The 18,384-nt window shown below is 44.7% G+C and overlaps 1 protein-coding gene across 7 annotated transcripts in view; it reads left to right on the top strand.

Moving 5' to 3' along the window:
* The first annotated feature begins 351 nt into the window (after positions 1 to 351).
* The window catches only part of PRPF3 (pre-mRNA processing factor 3), a 73,979-nt gene continuing 55,946 nt past the window's right edge, over positions 352 to 18,384 (top strand). For 5 of the 7 annotated variants that reach the window (XR_013624893.1, XR_013624892.1, XM_068130154.2 and 2 more), the window contains exons 1-3: positions 352 to 426; positions 5,264 to 5,424; positions 8,412 to 8,542. Coding sequence is in view for 3 of the 7 variants with exons in the window: in XM_068130154.2 (XP_067986255.1) it covers positions 5,277 to 5,424; positions 8,412 to 8,542 (279 nt within the window). In the remaining 4 variants the exon portion in view is untranslated. The remainder of the gene's footprint in view (positions 427 to 5,263; positions 5,425 to 8,411; positions 8,543 to 18,384) is intronic. The other 2 variants (XM_078786384.1, XM_068130155.2) reach the window with 1 other exon arrangement.

The raw sequence follows: 18,384 nt of genomic DNA, 5'->3' as shown, positions 1-18,384 counted from the left end.
CATTAATAAAACACCGAAAGGAGAATTTTTTTCGATGTTCCTCACTCGCCTCACATCCTGAGTAAATTTTTACAAGTTGCCCATAATCGTTTTTCACATCAAACCTAAGTCCCAAACCTTAAGCATTAGCCGGTAAGGCCGCTCATTGGCCTATATGGTCACATGATGTATCGCTGCTCTATTATTGGCTGTTTTTCATCGGAAGGAGCTAATTTATATTCGTAATTTCTCCGTTAATAATTTTTTGCCGCGTTATTAATTTATAGAAAAGTTGTCAGAAATGACAAGATATAATCGATTCTGGGTGTAAAAATAGTGCACGAATTTATGGGAAACTTGTAAAAAGATTACCACATCCTGTCCAAGGTGGTCACGTGACGGAACGCGGACGTATTTGGGACGTTGTGGCTCCTGAGAGAGAACGAGGTAAAAATGTGGATATTTTTACCTTCACCGACGATATTTCCGAAGTGTGATGCGTCTTTAGCACGTTTTTTTTAAAGTAGACGTTATTCTCAGCACCTTCGTGCTTCCCTTCTGAAGGAAATCGTGACATGTTGGTTTGGGCATTGCTAGGCCTGAGTCGGTTTCTTCCTTGTAACGTTCGGATATCATTTTTAATTCTTCGCTATAATTGACTCTTGTTGAGATCTCTGATGTGTTTTCTCGCTTTCGGCATCGGATGGTGTTTATATTTTGTATCTTTACGCGTTTGGTATCATGTTTCGTGTGCCGAACCGTATGGATCTTCAGTATCAGTTATTGCCTTATTACATATCAATTAATTAATAAATATTGAAGCAAATCCGAATTCCCCTCCAGGCTCCATCCATGAGTTGTTCCCACATTGATCATTATGGAAGGGGAGTTTTTATTGCTCCATGTGCTAACTACGCAGATGTTTGCACGAATTATTTATTTTGTAGAGCCTGGTGTTGGTGTAACGGTTAAGGTGTCTGGCTATAGATCTCAGGGGAGTTTGATGCCAGTTTAAGCCGTTAAATAGCACCAGGTGGGTTGTCTCAGCCTGTCATAACACCAGGTCGGCACAATGACTCTACCAGCTTACTGGTAACGGGGGGCACTGCATCGGCGACACAGCTGCGTTTCCAGCAATGATGCAACCAACATTAACATGCTGCATACGAAATGATATATTTTATAACCTTGCAGAACACCATGATTAATCAAATTGAATGCTGACCTCTATGTTCTTTGTATTTCCACAAAGGTGTTCTTTGGACGATATATATATATATATATATATATTGTTGTGGATCTCTGACGTCGGCTCCCCTCTTATCAAGAGGGGGTTAATCCCCTTGTCTTTGATCTGGCCGACGCGATCCCGAAGTTATCACGTTCCTTCCGGTCGGTGTTAAATAGGGTTGTTGGTCGAATTTGGTCCTATTACCTAAGTACTAACACCGACCGTGAAGCAAGGAAATAACTCCCGCCCGAACCACGGCGTTGGTGGACACGCCGAGCGAAGCGAGCCGCGATTCGGGCCGTTAACAGGTACTAGACCCGATTCTAAGCGGTTCCTAATCGTGCCACGCTTACCCAATTGAGAAATGATGGACGATCGGATTGAGAAGAAACCAGGAAGAACAAGGTAATTTATTTACACTCTGTACAATTGGAAGAGGAAACGAAAGAATGTATAAGAAAGAAGAGGAAGAAAAAGTACACAGGGCAGCCTTAATAACAGTCTTATTCTATTCCCTGGACACGGGCCCGATCACTTTCAGATTCACTCACACGGGGATGACGAAGGTAGGGTGGAAGGTCCGGCGATGGCGTTCAGGCTCCGGTCCGGCTCCGGTCCTCGACCTGTACCAGGCGATGATGGTGGACTGCAGACAGCTCTCCGCGTAGCGTAGGCGCGAGCGGACAATTATACAGGGGAAGGTCGGTAAACTGGCGGTTATACGAAGCGCTTTTCACACACGTCCTTCCAAAGCAGCTGCCTCAATCAAGGCTCATAACGCGAGTCCTTGCAATATGTTGTAACGCCGTTCTTTAGCGCGCTCTCCAACGAGTCCTTTTACCATCTCCTCTCCACTCTCTCTTGGCACGAGTCGTCTCAACAACGCGCTCGCCCCCTCAAGTCCTCTCAACCACGATAAGTTCTCTCGAGGCCTTTCCAGCACAAGCTCCCTCTGTCAGTCCTTATTAAGGCTTTTTGTCCGTGCTTTTATAAGCCAAGCCAGCGAACACTCACGAAGCCCCAACCACGCCCTGTCAGGCGATCTCACCTTAGCCCTGATTGGCTGGTGATGGCTTAACGGCTCCGCCTTGATGGCTGCTTGACGTGGCCGCACCTCTATCCTTGCGTTCCGCCCCCTTTCCGGGTTTTACCTCGTGGCTGTTGGGCTGGGTTGAGCGAGCCCAAGGGCAGCGAAGGCTGCTGGCCAAGGAGCGTAACAAACTGGGAGGGGCGATGGGGTACAGACTGAAGAGCGCTTAATGGCGTCGCTTGGAGGGAGGCTGCAAAATGGACGAGGGGCCTACTCTTATTTGTTTTACGCAGCGCAGATGCAACTATTGGGAATGGCCTTATCTAAACACATACTATGAAATAACTGATGTCCTATGGTGACCTACGTGTTGCTTGTGGCCTATCTATGGGGTGCAACCTTTAACCTTTAATGATGTTATATTTACAAGTGTGGGTTCTCAAAACCGCTAACAATATATATATATATATATATATTTTAATTGACTTTTATGGTCATGATCATCAAATTCTGTGGAATGTAAAGCTTTACCTATTATTTAAATCTTCCATGACGAGGACAAAGCACAAGGTGTGTTGCTTTCACATCGCAGGCAGGTTGGTGGTCTCTCTGCTTTTGACTGTTTCTTCTACAATATTGCTCCTTCTGCACTCTCAGTCCTCCGACCCTCCCCAGCAACTTCACGATGCATGTGTTCTTCCACAGACCCGACCCTCCAACCCTCCCCTGTAATTTTGGGATGCACGTGTTCTTCCACAGACCCGACCCTCCAACCCTCCCCTGTAATTTTGGGATGCATGTGTTATTCCACAGACCCGACCCTCCCCAGAAACTTCGGGATGCATGTGTTATTCCACAGACCCGACCCTCCTACCCTCCCCAGCAATTTTGGGATGCATGTGTCCTTCCAGGGACCCGACCCCCTACAAGTTGCACTTGCCTAAGCCATGCTTGCTGCACACCTCAACCCTTTTATTCGTCACTTATCTGATCGATGGAATAGCCTTCCCAAGGCTGTTCTTTATCACTCTTCCCACCAGGGCTTCAAGCAAACAGTGCACGGCCATGTCCCCAATGCTGACCCGTCATCTTTATGACCTGCATTAACCCTTAACACAATCCTCTTACTTACTGATTTTTGTGTTTCTCTCCCCCTCTCTCTTTATTCCTTGCTTGTTGGTTTATTCCCTTGCCGATTGTCCCTCCCCACGACTCCACTGCCGATTCAACCTTGCTCTTCCATGAGCCTCACTCCTGTAGAGAAAAGAAACGGCTAAAAATGCCATGTCCGACGTCATCAACCAGTTCCATGCATGCATGTTCTCATCCATCGACGCCTGTATTCGCTTGTACGTGTCCGAGGGTTCATTATTCAAAGCCTTGCCCAATTTGAGAGTGAATGATCTATCTCGTGCCACCCACTGCACAATTCGAAGACAACGTTTGAAATTCTCAGTGTATCTTCCTGTTCCAACGTCACTTGGAGCTCGTTATCATTGCTCTCCTGCTGATTGATATAAATTTTATGCAAAAACAAATGCTGATGAATTTCCTTTGTCCAGGTGCTTTACGAACACCTTGGTGAGGAAATGTATACGATGTGCAGGAGCCTAGTCTGCTTTTTGTCCCCCGTCGCAGCGAAAGGGGGACTATGGTTTTCCCCTCCGTCCGTGTGTGCAGGCGTGCGTGCGGGCGTGCGTGCGTGCATAAGCGAAGGACCGCATTCGAATTTGTTGTGTGGGTGCAACCCACGTCAAAATCCAAGATGGCTGCCGCCATGTATGTCTGATGCCATGTATGTCTGAACCTTGTGAGATGAATATCTTGAAAAATAAGCGAAGTACCAACTTCTAATCTGGTGTGTGGCTGTATCTCGGCATAAGGAAGACAGCTATTGTAGATTGGGTCGCCACGTCCAAATCCAAGATGGCCGCCGCCATGTATGTCTGACCCTTGTGAGTGGAATATCTTGAAAAATAAGCGAAGTACCAACTTCTAATCTGGTGTGTGGGTGTATCTAGGCACATTAAGGAAGAACGCTATTGAAAATTGGGTCGCCACATCAAAATCCAAGATGGCCGCCGCCATGTATGTCTGAACCTTGTGAGCGAAATATCATATCATATAGCATGTTTTCTGCGTCTTCCACTTTGTCAACTCACATCACTTCACCGACGGGGGACCTAGGCGTAACGCTTGTTAAGTGTTGCTATTGCGCTATGGTTGATGTTAGGACAGGTGTTTAGTTCCTCCACGAGCTTCAACACTGTACACAGTAAGTGCATGTCCTAAGTATGAGTTATTTTATATTTTAAACTCATTTAAGCACCTTTATTAGTGAAAGTCCATTGCAGCCTACCTAGAGGCCTAGCTAGTTGAGGCGATTGATGTGATAAGCATTGAATGCCTTAACGACATCTGGTTTCCTCAATTTATATCTGTCTAGTGTTAAACAACGGTAGCGACTGTTTAAAAAAGCAATCTTACGTTCTACGGAATTGACTAAATAGTTTGTGGCTATAATAATTCTTTACTTCAGGTAGGTGTGCCCCACGTTGTGTTACGATTTGTATGCCTTAATATGGAGTTGGTCCAAGGAGGACAGCCCCCTTGGAGAGAGAGGGAATTTAAGGCATTACAACCTCCGTCACGTGACCCTACGTCCTTGCAAGTTTGGTCGATTTTGGATAAGTAACGACCGAATGTCTCGCAGTCAGACAGACACAAAATTGCGTATTTTAGTATGATGACATAGACTACCAAGAATCAATTTGAAGTAGGATGCCTCACTGGCGTAACCCAAAAGTCAATCAAGGACATGGTTTGTATCAAATTGGATTGGCTATTGATTAGAATGATAAATCTAATACTGATAGATTTGAGAGAATTATCAAGTCTTTTCCCATTCCCATTCCCATGCCCTTGTACTTCCTCATCCCAACCTCCTCGTCATTTTCAGTCTTTGAAAACTTTTCCAAACAACTTGCTCTCATGATTTTGTCAACCGTTGCAATGCCTTGCAGCTGACCTTTCATTATGGCTTTGCTCACAAAAAAGGACCTTGAAGAATTGAAACCATGGGTGGAAGTGACGGTGAAAAAGGTTTTGGGCTTTTCAGAGCAAACTGTGGTAACAGCAGCGTTGAATTGTGTAGGGAAAGGCATGGACAGGCACAAGACGGAAGGTAAGACCATTTATGTCAGTGTTTTATATATAGTGTATATATATGTATGTATGTATGGTATACATATATATATATATATATATATATATATATATATATTTACCCCCCTTCTCCCTACCCCCCCCCCCCCCCCCGCCTTCCCTTGCCTTCCACAGACCTAAGTCCCAAGCCCTATCCCTCCCACAGATCTTCCAATGTCCCTGTTCTCTGCTGTTGTACTTGTTTGCTTCCCTCTCTCTCCCCATCTGGTCTCCCGCTCCCTTTATTGTACGTTTTGTGTGTACGTTTTTTTTTTTTGGGGATTCATGTTAGCTCTTACACGAGCCTTGATCTTGTATACAAAAAAAGAAAAAATATATATATATTGTGGCTAAACATTTTTCCTCCTCTGATGATGTTATGCACGTTGTGCTGTGTGCATTTCAGGATGAACTTGATGTTTAGATTATTAATTTAAAACATCAAATAAACTAGCACATGTATAGATTGTCCATTTTTCAGGGAAGCCAGAAACTGTTTAACATTTGCTTAATAAAATGCAAGATCTGGGTTTCCACAAAGTACTGTATTAAACTTTGTTTCTTTCTGCTGAGTCCAGCAATATTTATTTTGTCCTGAAAGTGTGCGTTCGCGCATATGAATAGTAAATGTGTTAGGCAAGAACAGTAGTTGTAGCCCATGGGCCTCAAATTGTTTAAACTATAATCCTTTCCAAGTACAAGCAAAATGAAATGCTGTATCTCAATTTTAAATTTGAAATGACTCAAATGGCAAATTGTATACCTCCGCCACCAAAGGTGGATGGATGGAGGTTAAGCCTAAGTCACACATAGGCGGATTTGTCGGCGACTACTGGCGACTGGAAAAATCGCCACCACCCGCCGACAATCGTAATGAAACCGTAATGGACGGTCTTCTGTAGTCGTGGTTATCCTCCCCAGGTCGGCTGCAGTCTGCAAGAGCCGCAAAGGGGCCAAATATATTTTTAAATGTTTAAAAACGGCGCGCTCAGTCGTCCTCAAAAAAAATCCGCCATGCTGTCGTGATGGAACTGCCATGCTGTCGTCGGTATCCGTAATAAGACCGTAAAGCGGTCGCAACCCAGTCGCTCATAGTCTTCCGCAATCGCCCCAGCATCGCCCCACCAGCTAGCACGGCAGAGATGCGAATGCCATACGGCCTTCCTGCGGTATCTTCCCGACTACGGGCCGACACTGTTGCGGCTGCATATCGAGTACAGAAAAACTGTCACGTCTCCCCTGCGGCTATGGGAGACTGACGACGACAGCAGTAGGACTAGTGGCGGCCGAGTTACGGCCATTGGCGACAGAGCTACGACTGCCTGGCGACTGCATTACGACATACCACGATTTTCTGGCCAGGTATAAATAGGGGTGGACATTTCAGCTCACTGCAGTATGTTCTATGGTCAAGGTCTACCAAGGGTCTCTCTACCAACATCTATCATGGATGATGAACATAGGATGAAGCTGGTCCTTCTGAATGACTTGGCAGCACTGGACCAAGATATTGCTGCGAATGATCTACTGCTGGCTCATGCTGAGCTCCATTCCATGGCAAGACAGGATGGTGTGAGGGTCTCCGTGGAGTGAGGTCCTGTGGTGCCGACAAGGATATGGCTTTATTGTTTGAACTTGGGACTTTTGGGAACTTTATTTTTGGGACTTTGGTCCTTTGGAAACTTTATTTATGGGACTTGGGACCAGTGGAAATAATTTGTTGGACTTTATTTCCATTCTCTCTCCCTGCAGAAAAGTTTGATTATTACATTACAATGATACATCTTTATTAACTTTCTTATTGTGCATCAAACATCTTTATGCTTCATGTCATACATCATTGAAATTAATAAAGTGAAATGTAAAATAGAGAAATAAAGATTAAAAAAAAAAAAATACAAAATAGAAACACTGTAACGGTAGCTTTAGCCGTCTGATGAGTGCCTGTAGCGAGGACGAAAGTGATTTTTGAAATTTATATTTAATACAAACAAATTTATTTGTTCATATTAAATACAAATTTGTTCATAGCACAAGTATCCAATAATGAATCACAATGTTCATAGCACAAGTATCCAATAGCACAGCACAAGTATCCAATAGCACAAATATCCACAAGTAATCACTAATGTGTCAATAATCCTGACTGCCAGAGTCATCGTCATCGTCAGCTGGTGGCAGGTTCGGTGTAGACATCGCCTCTTGATGTGTGAATCATGTGTCAATGATTGTGTGTGATCACACAATCATCATGTGTGAATCGTCTCCAATCGCCGGCGGTCTTATTGCAGTCTTGCGGACGTCGGAGTAAACCGCCATCCGGGCCCAATGCAGTCGCCACGATCCGCCATCGGTCGTAATCTAGCCGCCAGACTGTCGCCACGCTGCTGCCGTGCATCCGCAATGCAGTCGTCGTCGATCTTCAACAGTCGCCATCCCACTCGGGGCGTCGTCGCAATGTGGCCGCCTCCAGTCGCCATACTGCCGCCTGAGCATATTTGACCGCCCGAAATCGCCAGTAGTCGCCGAAAAATCTTGATCGCCAGTATTCGCCAAAATATCCGCCTATGTGTGACAGGGGCCTTATGTTTTCACCTCTGTCTGTCTCTGTCTGTTTGTTTGTGAACAAAATATTTCAAAAAGTTGAGAACGGATTTGAACAAAATTTGGCAGAGAGGTAGCATATGTGACAATGACGAGGTGAAGATTTGGATTTCGATCCGGATACAAGATTTTTTAAAAAAGTGATTCTTCACCATTGGAAGAGATTGGGCCAAAACCGATACATAGCAAGATATCTCAAAGTTGTGCACGGTTGATTTTTATTCAATGTGATTCTGTATTGTGATTTTCTTGTCTACTTTGGGAAACAAAACGTAAACTGTCCACCTGGCAGAGGTATGCTCTCCACCGAGTGCTGTTCAAGTTTTTTAAAATTGTGCCCTCAGCCTACTTTTCTCCCTCTAGACCAGCTGCAGGCATTCCTTGACGAATCCACACCAAAGTTTGTTGATAAACTGTTTGATGCAGTTGAAGAGGTGAAAAATGCAAAGTTTTCCAAAGCAAGTCATGAAAAGCCCAAGAAGCGAGATTTGAAGGTAAATTACTAAATGGTGATTTGTTCATCTTGTACCGTAATTCAACCCTACTGAATTACTAAAACGATCGTGATTTTTAATATAGAGTAACATGTCAGACTTGTCAGTTTTTTATTTTTGTAGAACAACTTGTTTAGCTTGAGCATATGAGATGTTTATAATATGAAAGATGTGAAAACGATTATTTTTAATTGTCCCAGGCTCATTGAAGAGCTGCAACACAAATCTTGCAAATACATGAGATGACACGTTACTCCGGACAAACAGCCTCAGTTTTGGGAAAGTGACATACACTACATGACCAAAAGTATGTGGACACCTAAACATCACACATCTCATTCCAAAATCATGGGAATGAATATGGAGTTGTTGTTCCCCCCCCCCCTTTGTTGCTATAACAGCCTACACTCTTCTGGGAATAGTTTCCATTAGATGTTGGAACATTGCTGCGGGCATTTGCTTCCATTCAGCCATGAGCATTAGTGAGGTCGGGCACTGATGTTGGGCGATTAGGCCTGGCTCGCAGTCGGCGTTCCAATTCATCCCAAAGGTGTGCGATGGGGTTGAGTTCAGGGCTCTGTGCAGGCCAGTCAAGTTCTTCCATACCGATCTCGACAAACCATTTCTCTATGGACCTCACTTTGTGCACGGGGGCATTGTCATGCTGAAACAGGAAAGGGCCTTCCCCAAACTGTTGCCACAAAGTTGGAAGCACACAATCGTCTAGAATGTCATTGTATGCTGTAGCATTAAGATTTCCCTTCACTAGAACTAAGGGGTTCATTGGCATGAACCATGAAAAACAGCCCCAGACCATTATTCCCCCTCCACCAAACTTTACAGTTGGCACGATGCATTCGGGCAGGTAGAGTTCTCCTGGCATCCGCCAAACCCAGATATGTGCATCGGACTGCCAGATGGTGACGCGTGATTCATCGCTCCAGAGAATGGTTCCACTGCTCCAGAGTCAAATGGCGGCGAGCTTTACACCACTCCAGCCAACGCTTCACATTGCGCATGGTGATCTTAGGCTTGTGTGCGGCTGCTCGGCCATGGAAACCCATTTCATGAAGCTCCCGACGAACAGTTGTTCTGCTGACGTTTCTTCAAGAGGCAGTTTGGAACTCTGTAGTGAGTGCTGCAACCGAGGACAGACGATTTTTACATGCTTCAGCACTGCGGTCCCGTTCTGTGAGCTTGTGTAGCCTACCACATTGCGGCTGAGCTTTTTTTGCTCCTAGACGTGTCCACTTCAGAATCGCATAACTTCCAGTTGACCGGGGCAGCTCTAGCAGGGCAGAAATTTGACGAACTGATTTGTTGGAAAGGTGGCATCCTATGACGGTGCCACGTTGAAAGTCACTGAGCTCTTCAGTACGGCCCATTCTACTGCCAATGCTTGTCCATGGAGATTGCATGGCTGTGTGCATGATTATATATACCTGTCAGCCAATGGGTGTGGCTGAAATAGCCAAATCCACTAATTAGAAGGGGTGTCCGCGTACTTTTGGTCATGTAGTGTAACTTTCTGGAGCACTCTGGGTGCATTCTTTATGATGTTGCCTTTCTCTCCGCATTCAGCCTGATAAATAAGGAGATATCTCCCCCGACGCCCCACTATATGGTTCCAACCCAAAGGGTTTAGCCATGCTCGATCCTTTAAATGTTGAGCATAAAGCGAGGTAGCCGCACTTTGCATTTATATTATCGTTGGTATGATTAAGTCAGGGACGGAATTAAACTGTCAACATACTCGGATCTGAGTGGACACTGCACCCATAATGCCACAGAGTCTGGGAATTTGTTGTAATGTCTCCTTACTATAATTCACGGACCAGTGTGGGCATGTTTGTACAGTTCTGAGCCGATTACATCCGGACATGCTGCATAGGATCAACATGACCCCAATTGGTGAATATAATATGGGTGTTTTTTTTTAAATCTTTGCCACTGGTCTTGTGGTGTCCTGTTTTCTGAGGAGTTTGTAGACAGTGTGGTGAGTGTGACTAGAGTGAGTGATAGGTTGATGATGGTGAAAATGATGATTGGAAAGCTCTTGGTGAACGTCATCTCGGGATATGCTCCGCAGGTTGGTCGAAGCGATGAAGAGAAGGGCAAGTTCTGGTGTGCGATAGAGAAGCTGATGGAAAACGTGAAAGATGAGGAAGTTGATGTGGTGGGAGGAGACCTAAATGGACATGTGGGAAGGAGTATGGATGGTTTTGATGGAGTTCATGGGGGTTACGGATATGGTGTGAGAAATGGAGAAGGTGAAAGGATTTTGGAGTTTGCTGATGGAGCTGATTTGTAATACTCAGTTCCAGAAAGAGGATAATAAGCTTGTTACATACACGTCAGGTGGGTCGACGACAACCGTTGACTACCTGATGGTGCGTAGGCGAGATAGAGGGCACCTCCGGGACACAAAGGTGATCCCGGGGGAGGAGGCTGTTTCACAGCACCACTTGGTTGTCTGCGACATAAGGGTGAAAGGTGTGAGGAGAGCTCGGCGGGTGAAGTACCAACCGAGAAAGAAGGTGTGGAGGTTGAAAGAGGTGACAGTAAGGGAGGCATTAAAAGAGAGGCTGAGTAGGGTAGAGGATGATGTGGTTGAGCTTGAAAGTGGTTGGATGTCAATGAAAGCTAGTCTGTTGGGAGCCGTTGGTGAGGTATGTGGATGGACAACAGGACCACCGAGGCACTCGGAAACATGGTGGTGGGATGATGAAGTTGGAAAGAGGATTGACGAGAAGAGGAAGAAGTTCAAGGAGTGGTAGAAGGCGAAGGGTACGGGAGCAGAAACAGCAGAGCATGAAAGTTATAAGGCAGCCAGGAAGGCTGCAAAGAAAGGTAGCAAAGGCGCAGGAGGCATGTAGGAAAATGTTCGGAGAACGCTTGGATTCGGAAAAGGGTCAGAAAGCAGTATTCAGGATTGCAAAGCACATAGCGAAAGAGAGGTGTGATGTGATGGGGGTGAATTGCTTGAAGGATGAAGTGGGACAAATCGTTGTCGACCCAGATGGAATTAAAGGAAGATGGAAAAAATATATGGAAATGCTGTTGAATACAGAGAATGCATGGGATGGCAACATAGACAGTAACCCGGTTTTAGGACCGGCAGAGAAGATAACTGAGAAGGAAGTTGAGGAAGCGATAAAAGCAATGAAGAGTGGAAAAGCGGGAGGGCCGACGGGAGTTGTGGGAGATATGTTGAAGGCAGCAGAAAGTTGGGGTGTGAAGAGAATGACAGAGATCTGTAATCTGGTGGTGAAAGAAGGCCGCATTCCAGTGGATTGGGAACTGAGTACCCTCGTCCCTCTATACAAGGGGAAAGGTGACCCTCTGGAGTGTGGCTCGTACCGAGCGATAAAGTTATTGGAGCATGGAATGAAGGTATTGGAAAGGGTGTTGGAGAGGAGGATAAGAAAGAAAGTGAAGATCGACGAAATGCAGTTTGGATTTATGCCAGGAAGAGGAACGACAGATGCGCTTTTCATTGTGAGGCAGTTGCAGGAGAAGTACATGGAGAAGAGGAAGAAGTTGTTTTTTGGGTTTGTTGATCTGGAGAAAGCATTCGATAGGGTTCCACGCAAAGTATTGACATGGGCATTGAGGAAGTTAGGAGTGGAGGAATGGTTGATCAGAGTCGTGATGGCAATGTACAAAAGAGCGCGCACAGCTGTAAGGACGAAGGACGGGAACAGTGGTGAGTTTGAGGTGAAGGTGGGAGTGCATCAGGGGTCTGTACTAAGTCCACCACTATTTGTAGCTGTGATGGAGGTGCTGGCTCAGAACGTAAAGGAGGGTTTACCGTGGGAGTTGTTGTATGCAGATGATCTGGTGTTGATTGCAGAAAGTATGGATGGACTGAAGGAAAAGATGAACAAGTGGAAGGAATGTATGGAGACAAAAGGTCTGAAGGTGAATATCGGAAAGATGAAGGTGATGGCAAGTGGTAAAGCATGTGGTGAGGTGGAAAGAACTGGGAAGTGGCCGTGTGCTGTGTGCAGGAAGGGTGTCGGAGTGAACTCCATTCAATGTAAAATGTGCGCTGATTGGGTTCTTTAAAAATGTAGTGGTCTGAGAGGGTCATTTACCAGTGTGGCAGCTACACTCAAATGTAAGGTGTGCATAGAGGGAGCTGCAGATGGAGGAAATATTGAGTTGTCTCTTGGAGACGGCGTGAAGCTGGAAGGTGTGAAAACATTTTGCTACCTCGGAGACATGCTGAATGGAGAAGGTGGATCAGACTCGGCAACGGTTGCTCGAGTGAGATGTGCATGGAAGACGTTTCGGGAACTGAGTGGCGTGCTGATGAGGAGGAGAGTCGCTGAAGCTGAAGGGAAAGGTGTATGCTGCATGTGTGAGAAGTGTTATGATTTATGGGAGCGAGACATGGGTAATGAACGTAGAGCAGCAACGAAGGCTGGAAAGGGTGGAAATGCGAATGGTTCGATGGATGTGCGGAGTATCGTTGAGAGAGGAAGGCAAATGATGAATTGCGAAAGATGATGGGAATATTGCCTGTGATTGATGCTGTGAAGAGGAACAGGTTGAGATGGTTTGGTCATGTGTTGAGGAAGGATGAAAGTGACTGGTTGAGAAGAGTGATGGAAATTAATGTAGAAGGAAGTCGAGGACGGGGAAGACCGAGAAAGACTTGGCTAAAGATGGTGGAAGAAGAAATGCGGGCAAGGGGGTTAACAAGGAGAGATGCAGAAAATAAGGAAAAATGGAGAAGATTGTCATGGGGACCGCAAGGCTAACCCCAGCTCTAGCAGGGAAAATGGCCTTTAAATGCATGTTGTTGTACTGGTCTTGTGGGGAGGGAGGGGATGAATTCAAATTCTCTATGTAAATGTGTATTGTGTAGCACCACCTCCAGGTCAGGAACTCAGGCCTAACGCCTAACAACTCAGGAAATTGCCATCATGGAGACTCGATATCAAGGCCGATTCAATCCAAACATGATGGGTGACTACTGTTGGACTTTACAGCGTGAAAGTGATTGCTCCTACAAACGCAAAAGTAACGTTCAGAAGCACTTTTAATGTGATGTAAATAAAAACTTAAAGCTCATATTATTTTTGGAGATTTACATTTTTTAATGTGATGTAAATAAAAACTTTAAGTTCATATTATTTTTTGTGACAATAAATAGACATTGAGATTTAATCAAGAAATTTGCATGCTCAAGATTTTTTCCACACTTATGATGTACTATGTCAAGGTTATGTGATAGCGAAATTTTAAGGTCAGATTCAGATTCGTAGGCACCAAATTAGTTAGAAACAGTTGAAAATAAGTCAGAACCAATTTGGCTGTTGACCAGTGGAACCAGCCTTTAGCTATTGTGAAGGTAAACTCGTGTCCCATCACTGTCAATTTTAATTGTTATGTGTCACACGCCATGCTATGCAAACGCCATTCCTGCGTTAAACGTGAACGACCAAAGGGTTTTGATAAAGGGCAAGTCATGCAAATCGGCGTTATCACTTTATATGGGCAAAAACAATGTTTAGCAGAGAAGGTGGAAAGTCCTCGAGGGTGATTCCATGAAACGGCGGACATGATCAAGAAAAAATGTAATTGTTTAATCTTTCAAAATATGCTTTTATGACCCTTGAGGACTAGATTTCACAAATCCATGTTTAATCGTTTAATTGGATATCATTTTGTCCCTGAATTAATCCCTTAACTTGTAGTGACCAATTTTGGTCACTCTTTGTCAATTTTTTGCTGCTTTTCAAAACTGGTTTTAATGAAGTATTTTCTTTCGGATTATCATTTACTGCACAATTTACTGCATTCAGAATTATTGGAATCTCCCGCGATGAAGCTATCTCTGAGGGCCTTTCACTCACTCACCGCAGGCAGGTAGGTGGTCTTTCTGTCTTCTACCGACTCCTCTCCGGCCTTGCACCCCCAGCTCTCTCTGTGCTCTGTCCCCCAAATATTCCTACAGGTCGCACAAGATCTGCCAGCAACCCTCTGATGGTTAAACTGCCGAAATCTCGGCTCTCTGCTCACCTTCACTCTTTCATTCCTCTTTTCTCCCGCCTCTGGAACAAACTCCCTCACTCCCTTCAATCCCACTCCTCCCTCCAGGTCTTTAAAACAGCTGTTCACCACCATCTCTTATCTTCCCCCATCCAAAACCTTGATCTTTTCTACCCCCGCTAATTCACCCCAGATCCACCTTGTTTGAAATTCCAACTTCTTTCCTGGAAGTCCTGGCAGTGTCCATATGTTTTATACCTCTCCCACCGCCCCCTTCCCAGGCCCCCCCCCCCCCCCCCAAGCCCTCGCCCTCTCTCAGATCTCTCGATGTCTCCATGTCTCTCGGTCCCTGCTCTCAAATGTTGTGTTTGTGTCCTTCCCCCTCTCTCCCCATCTTGTCTACCGCTCCCTATGTTATATGTTTTATGTGTCGGTTTGTCTTTCTGTGTGATTAATGTTCGCTCTTTCACGAGCCTCGACCTTGTATACAAAAAACAAAAACAAAAAAATTTTTTTTTATTGCTTTAGACGCATCTATTTTAAGTATTCAAAATCTGTTCAGAATTAGTTTCAGGTCTTTCACTTTTTAATCTAATGATAATTAAATGGTGGATTTATTTGTCCCTTTCACCACGTTAAAAAAAAGACTACTAAAAAAATATAAGGACCATTTAAAACTATGAAATAACAAAATTTCTGACCTCATGACGAGCAGTAATTTGGCAGAATATTTCTTGAAAACTTCACTTGTACTTTGGAAATAATTGTGACTTTTCCTCTGTCCCGTACAACACTATGTCCCGTACAACACGGATATGTTCCGTACAACAAAGAAACATTGAAAATGGAGAAACTAAGTTTTGGTTTAACGACGGTGCAAAATCTGATCCCACCATCACTGTTAGTACAGATATTCCAGTATTGAAGGGCTAAATAATCTTTTGAAGGATGCTGAAAATCTGGTTGTGCTTCATTCAAACCTTGTTGCCATCGATAACAGTGTGGTGGCTGGGGAATGTGATTAAAATTTTGAAAGAAAACGATGATCCCAAGGTCCATTTCATGGTACCTAATGGGCCTGCTTCAAAGTTGATGATTTGGAGAAGTGCTTTGTCCCAGCTAAATGTATTTTGGACATAATGTCCAGTGTGTTATTGTTGCCAGTAGGAGCAAGCTCCAGATTGTTAATCGTTCAGAGCAACCTCCAGATCGTTCATCGTTCAGAGCAACCTCCAGATCGTTTATCGTTCAGAGCAACCTCCAGATCGTTTATCGTTCAGAGCAACCTCCAGATCGTTTATCGTTCAGAGCAAGCTCCAGATTGTTCATCGTTCAGAGCAAGCTCCAGTGGATGAAGTAGAAAGCAAGTTTATGAAGCATCAGGATCCTCGAGATGACATCACGATGACCTCAGGCCATAAACATCAAACAATGTTAATATGTATTCAGGTTGATACATGAAGTTTGTGTCCCATTGTTTGAAGGCTATTAACGCATCAAGGACTATTGACATGATAATGCTGATTTTAGAAACTACGACATTCCCCTGCAGGATGTTGTCTTTTTATTGATTGGTCATACCCTTGACACAACCATACTCTTGAAATTTCTTTACAGTACAGATTCTGTTTCCTTCCCTTGGCAACAGCAATCGCCCTCAGTCGGCCATAATGGGTTAATTATGGTTTATTTGTATGTTACAAGATCAAGAAACGTTCTAAATTATTGTCAAGTTTATATACACTTTGTTGTGAATATTCATGGGTATTGGAAAGGGTGTTGGAGAGGAGGATAAGGAAGAAGGTGAAGATCAACGAAATGCAGTTTGGATTTATGCCAGGAAGAGGAACGACAGATGCGCTTTTCATTGTGAGGCAGTTGCAGAAGTACATGGATAAGAGGAAGAAGTTGTTTCTTGGGTTTGTTGATCTGGAGAAAGCATTCGATAGGGTTCCACGTGAAGTATTGACATGGGCATTGAGGAAGTTAGGAGTGGGGGAATGGTTGATCAGAGTAGTGATGGCAATGTACAAAAGAGCGCGCACAGCTGTAAGGACGAAGGACGGGAACAGTGGTGAGTTTGAGGTGAAGGTGGGAGTGCATCAGGGGTCGGTACTAAGTCCACTACTATTTGTAGCTGTGATGGAGGTGCTGGCTCAGAACGTAAAGGAGGGTTTACTGTGGGAGTTGTTGTATGCAGATGATCTGGTGTTGATTGCGGAAAGTATGGATGGACTGAAGGAAAAGATGAACAAGTGGAAGGAATGTATGGAGACAAAAGGTCTGAAGGTGAATATAGGAAAGACGAAGGTGTTGGCAAGTGGTAAAGCATGTGGTGAGGTGGAACAAACTCCCTCACTCTCTTCAATCCCACTCCTCCCTCCAGGTCTTTAAAACAGCTGTTCACCACCATCTCTTATCTTCCCCGATCCAAAACCTTGATATTTTCTACCCCCGCTAATTTCACCCCAAATCCACCTTTTTGAAATACCAACTTCTTTCCCGGAAGTCCTTGGTGTCCTCGTGTTTATACTTCTCCCACCCCCTCCCCCTTCCCACGCCAACCCCCCCAAGCCCTCTCCCTCCCACACATCTCCCGATGTCCCTGCTCTCAAATGTTGTGTTTGTGTGCTTCCCCTTCTCTCCCCATCTTGTCTACCGCTCCCTCTTTTTATATATTTTGTTTATCTGTTTGACAAACAGACAAACTGTTTGTTTTAGTCTGCTTGTTTGTCTGTTTTGTTTGTCTGTTTTTGTTTGTCTGTCTGTTTGATTTTTTTTTTTTTGTGTGATAAATGTTAGCTCTTTCACGAGCCTCGATTCTGTATACAAAAAAAAAGAAAAAAGAACTGGGAAGTGGCCATGTGCTGTGTGCAGGAAGGGTGTCGGAGTGAACTCCATTCAATGTACAATGTGCGCTGAGTCGGTTCATCAAAAATGTAGTGGTCTGAGAGGGTCATTAACCAGTGTGGCAGCTACATTCAAATGTAAGGTGTGCACAGAGGGAGCTGCAGATGGAGGAAATGTTGAGTTGGATCTTGGAGACGGCGTGAAGCTGGAAAGTGTGAAAACATTTTGCTACCTCGGAGGCATGCTGAATGGAGAAGGTGGATCAGACTCGGCAACGTTTGCAAGAGTGAGATGTGCATGGAAGAAGTTTCGGGAACTGAGTGGCGTGCTGATGAGGAGGGGAGTGTCGTTGAAGCTGAAGGGAAAGGTGTATGCTGCATGTGTGAGAAGTGTTATGATTTATGGGAACGAGACATGGGTAATGAACGTAGAGCAGCAACGAAGGCTGGAAAGGGTGGAAATGCGAATGGTTCGGTGGATGTGCGGAGTATCGTTGAGAGAGGGGAAGACAAATGATGAATTGCGAAAGATGATGGGAATAGAGCCTGTGATTGATGCTGTGAAGAGTAACAGGTTGAGATGGTTTGGTCATGTGTTGAGGAAGGATGAAATTGACTGGTTGAGAAGAGTGATGGAAATGAATGTAGAAGGAAGTAGAGGACGGGGAAGACCGAGAAAGACTTGGCTAAAGATGGTGGAAGAAGAAATGCGGGCAAGGGGGTTAACAAGGAGAGATGCAGAAAATAGGGCAAAATGAAGAAGATTGTCATGGGGACCACAAGGCTAACCCCCGCTCTAGCAGGGAAAATGGCCTTAAAATGCATGTTGTTGTTGTTGTTGTTGTTGTTGTTGTTAATATTCATGTTAAAATTCCAGCTCTTCCATGTTGCGAGTTGCCGCTGTAATGACTGTCAATAAACAGGCAACACATTTCAGAGCTGCGCTTGCCTGCATGCCCCTCGGATGTGGCCGTTTAATGAAACGTGGTCAAA

Source organism: Myxine glutinosa, chromosome 11 (assembly GCF_964187855.1).
Source record: "Myxine glutinosa chromosome 11, kmMyxGlut1.1, whole genome shotgun sequence".
NCBI classification, from domain to species: domain Eukaryota; kingdom Metazoa; phylum Chordata; class Myxini; order Myxiniformes; family Myxinidae; genus Myxine; species Myxine glutinosa.
The sequence above is the reverse complement of the archived record's forward strand: the minus strand, read 5'-3'. Positions and strand labels throughout refer to the sequence as shown.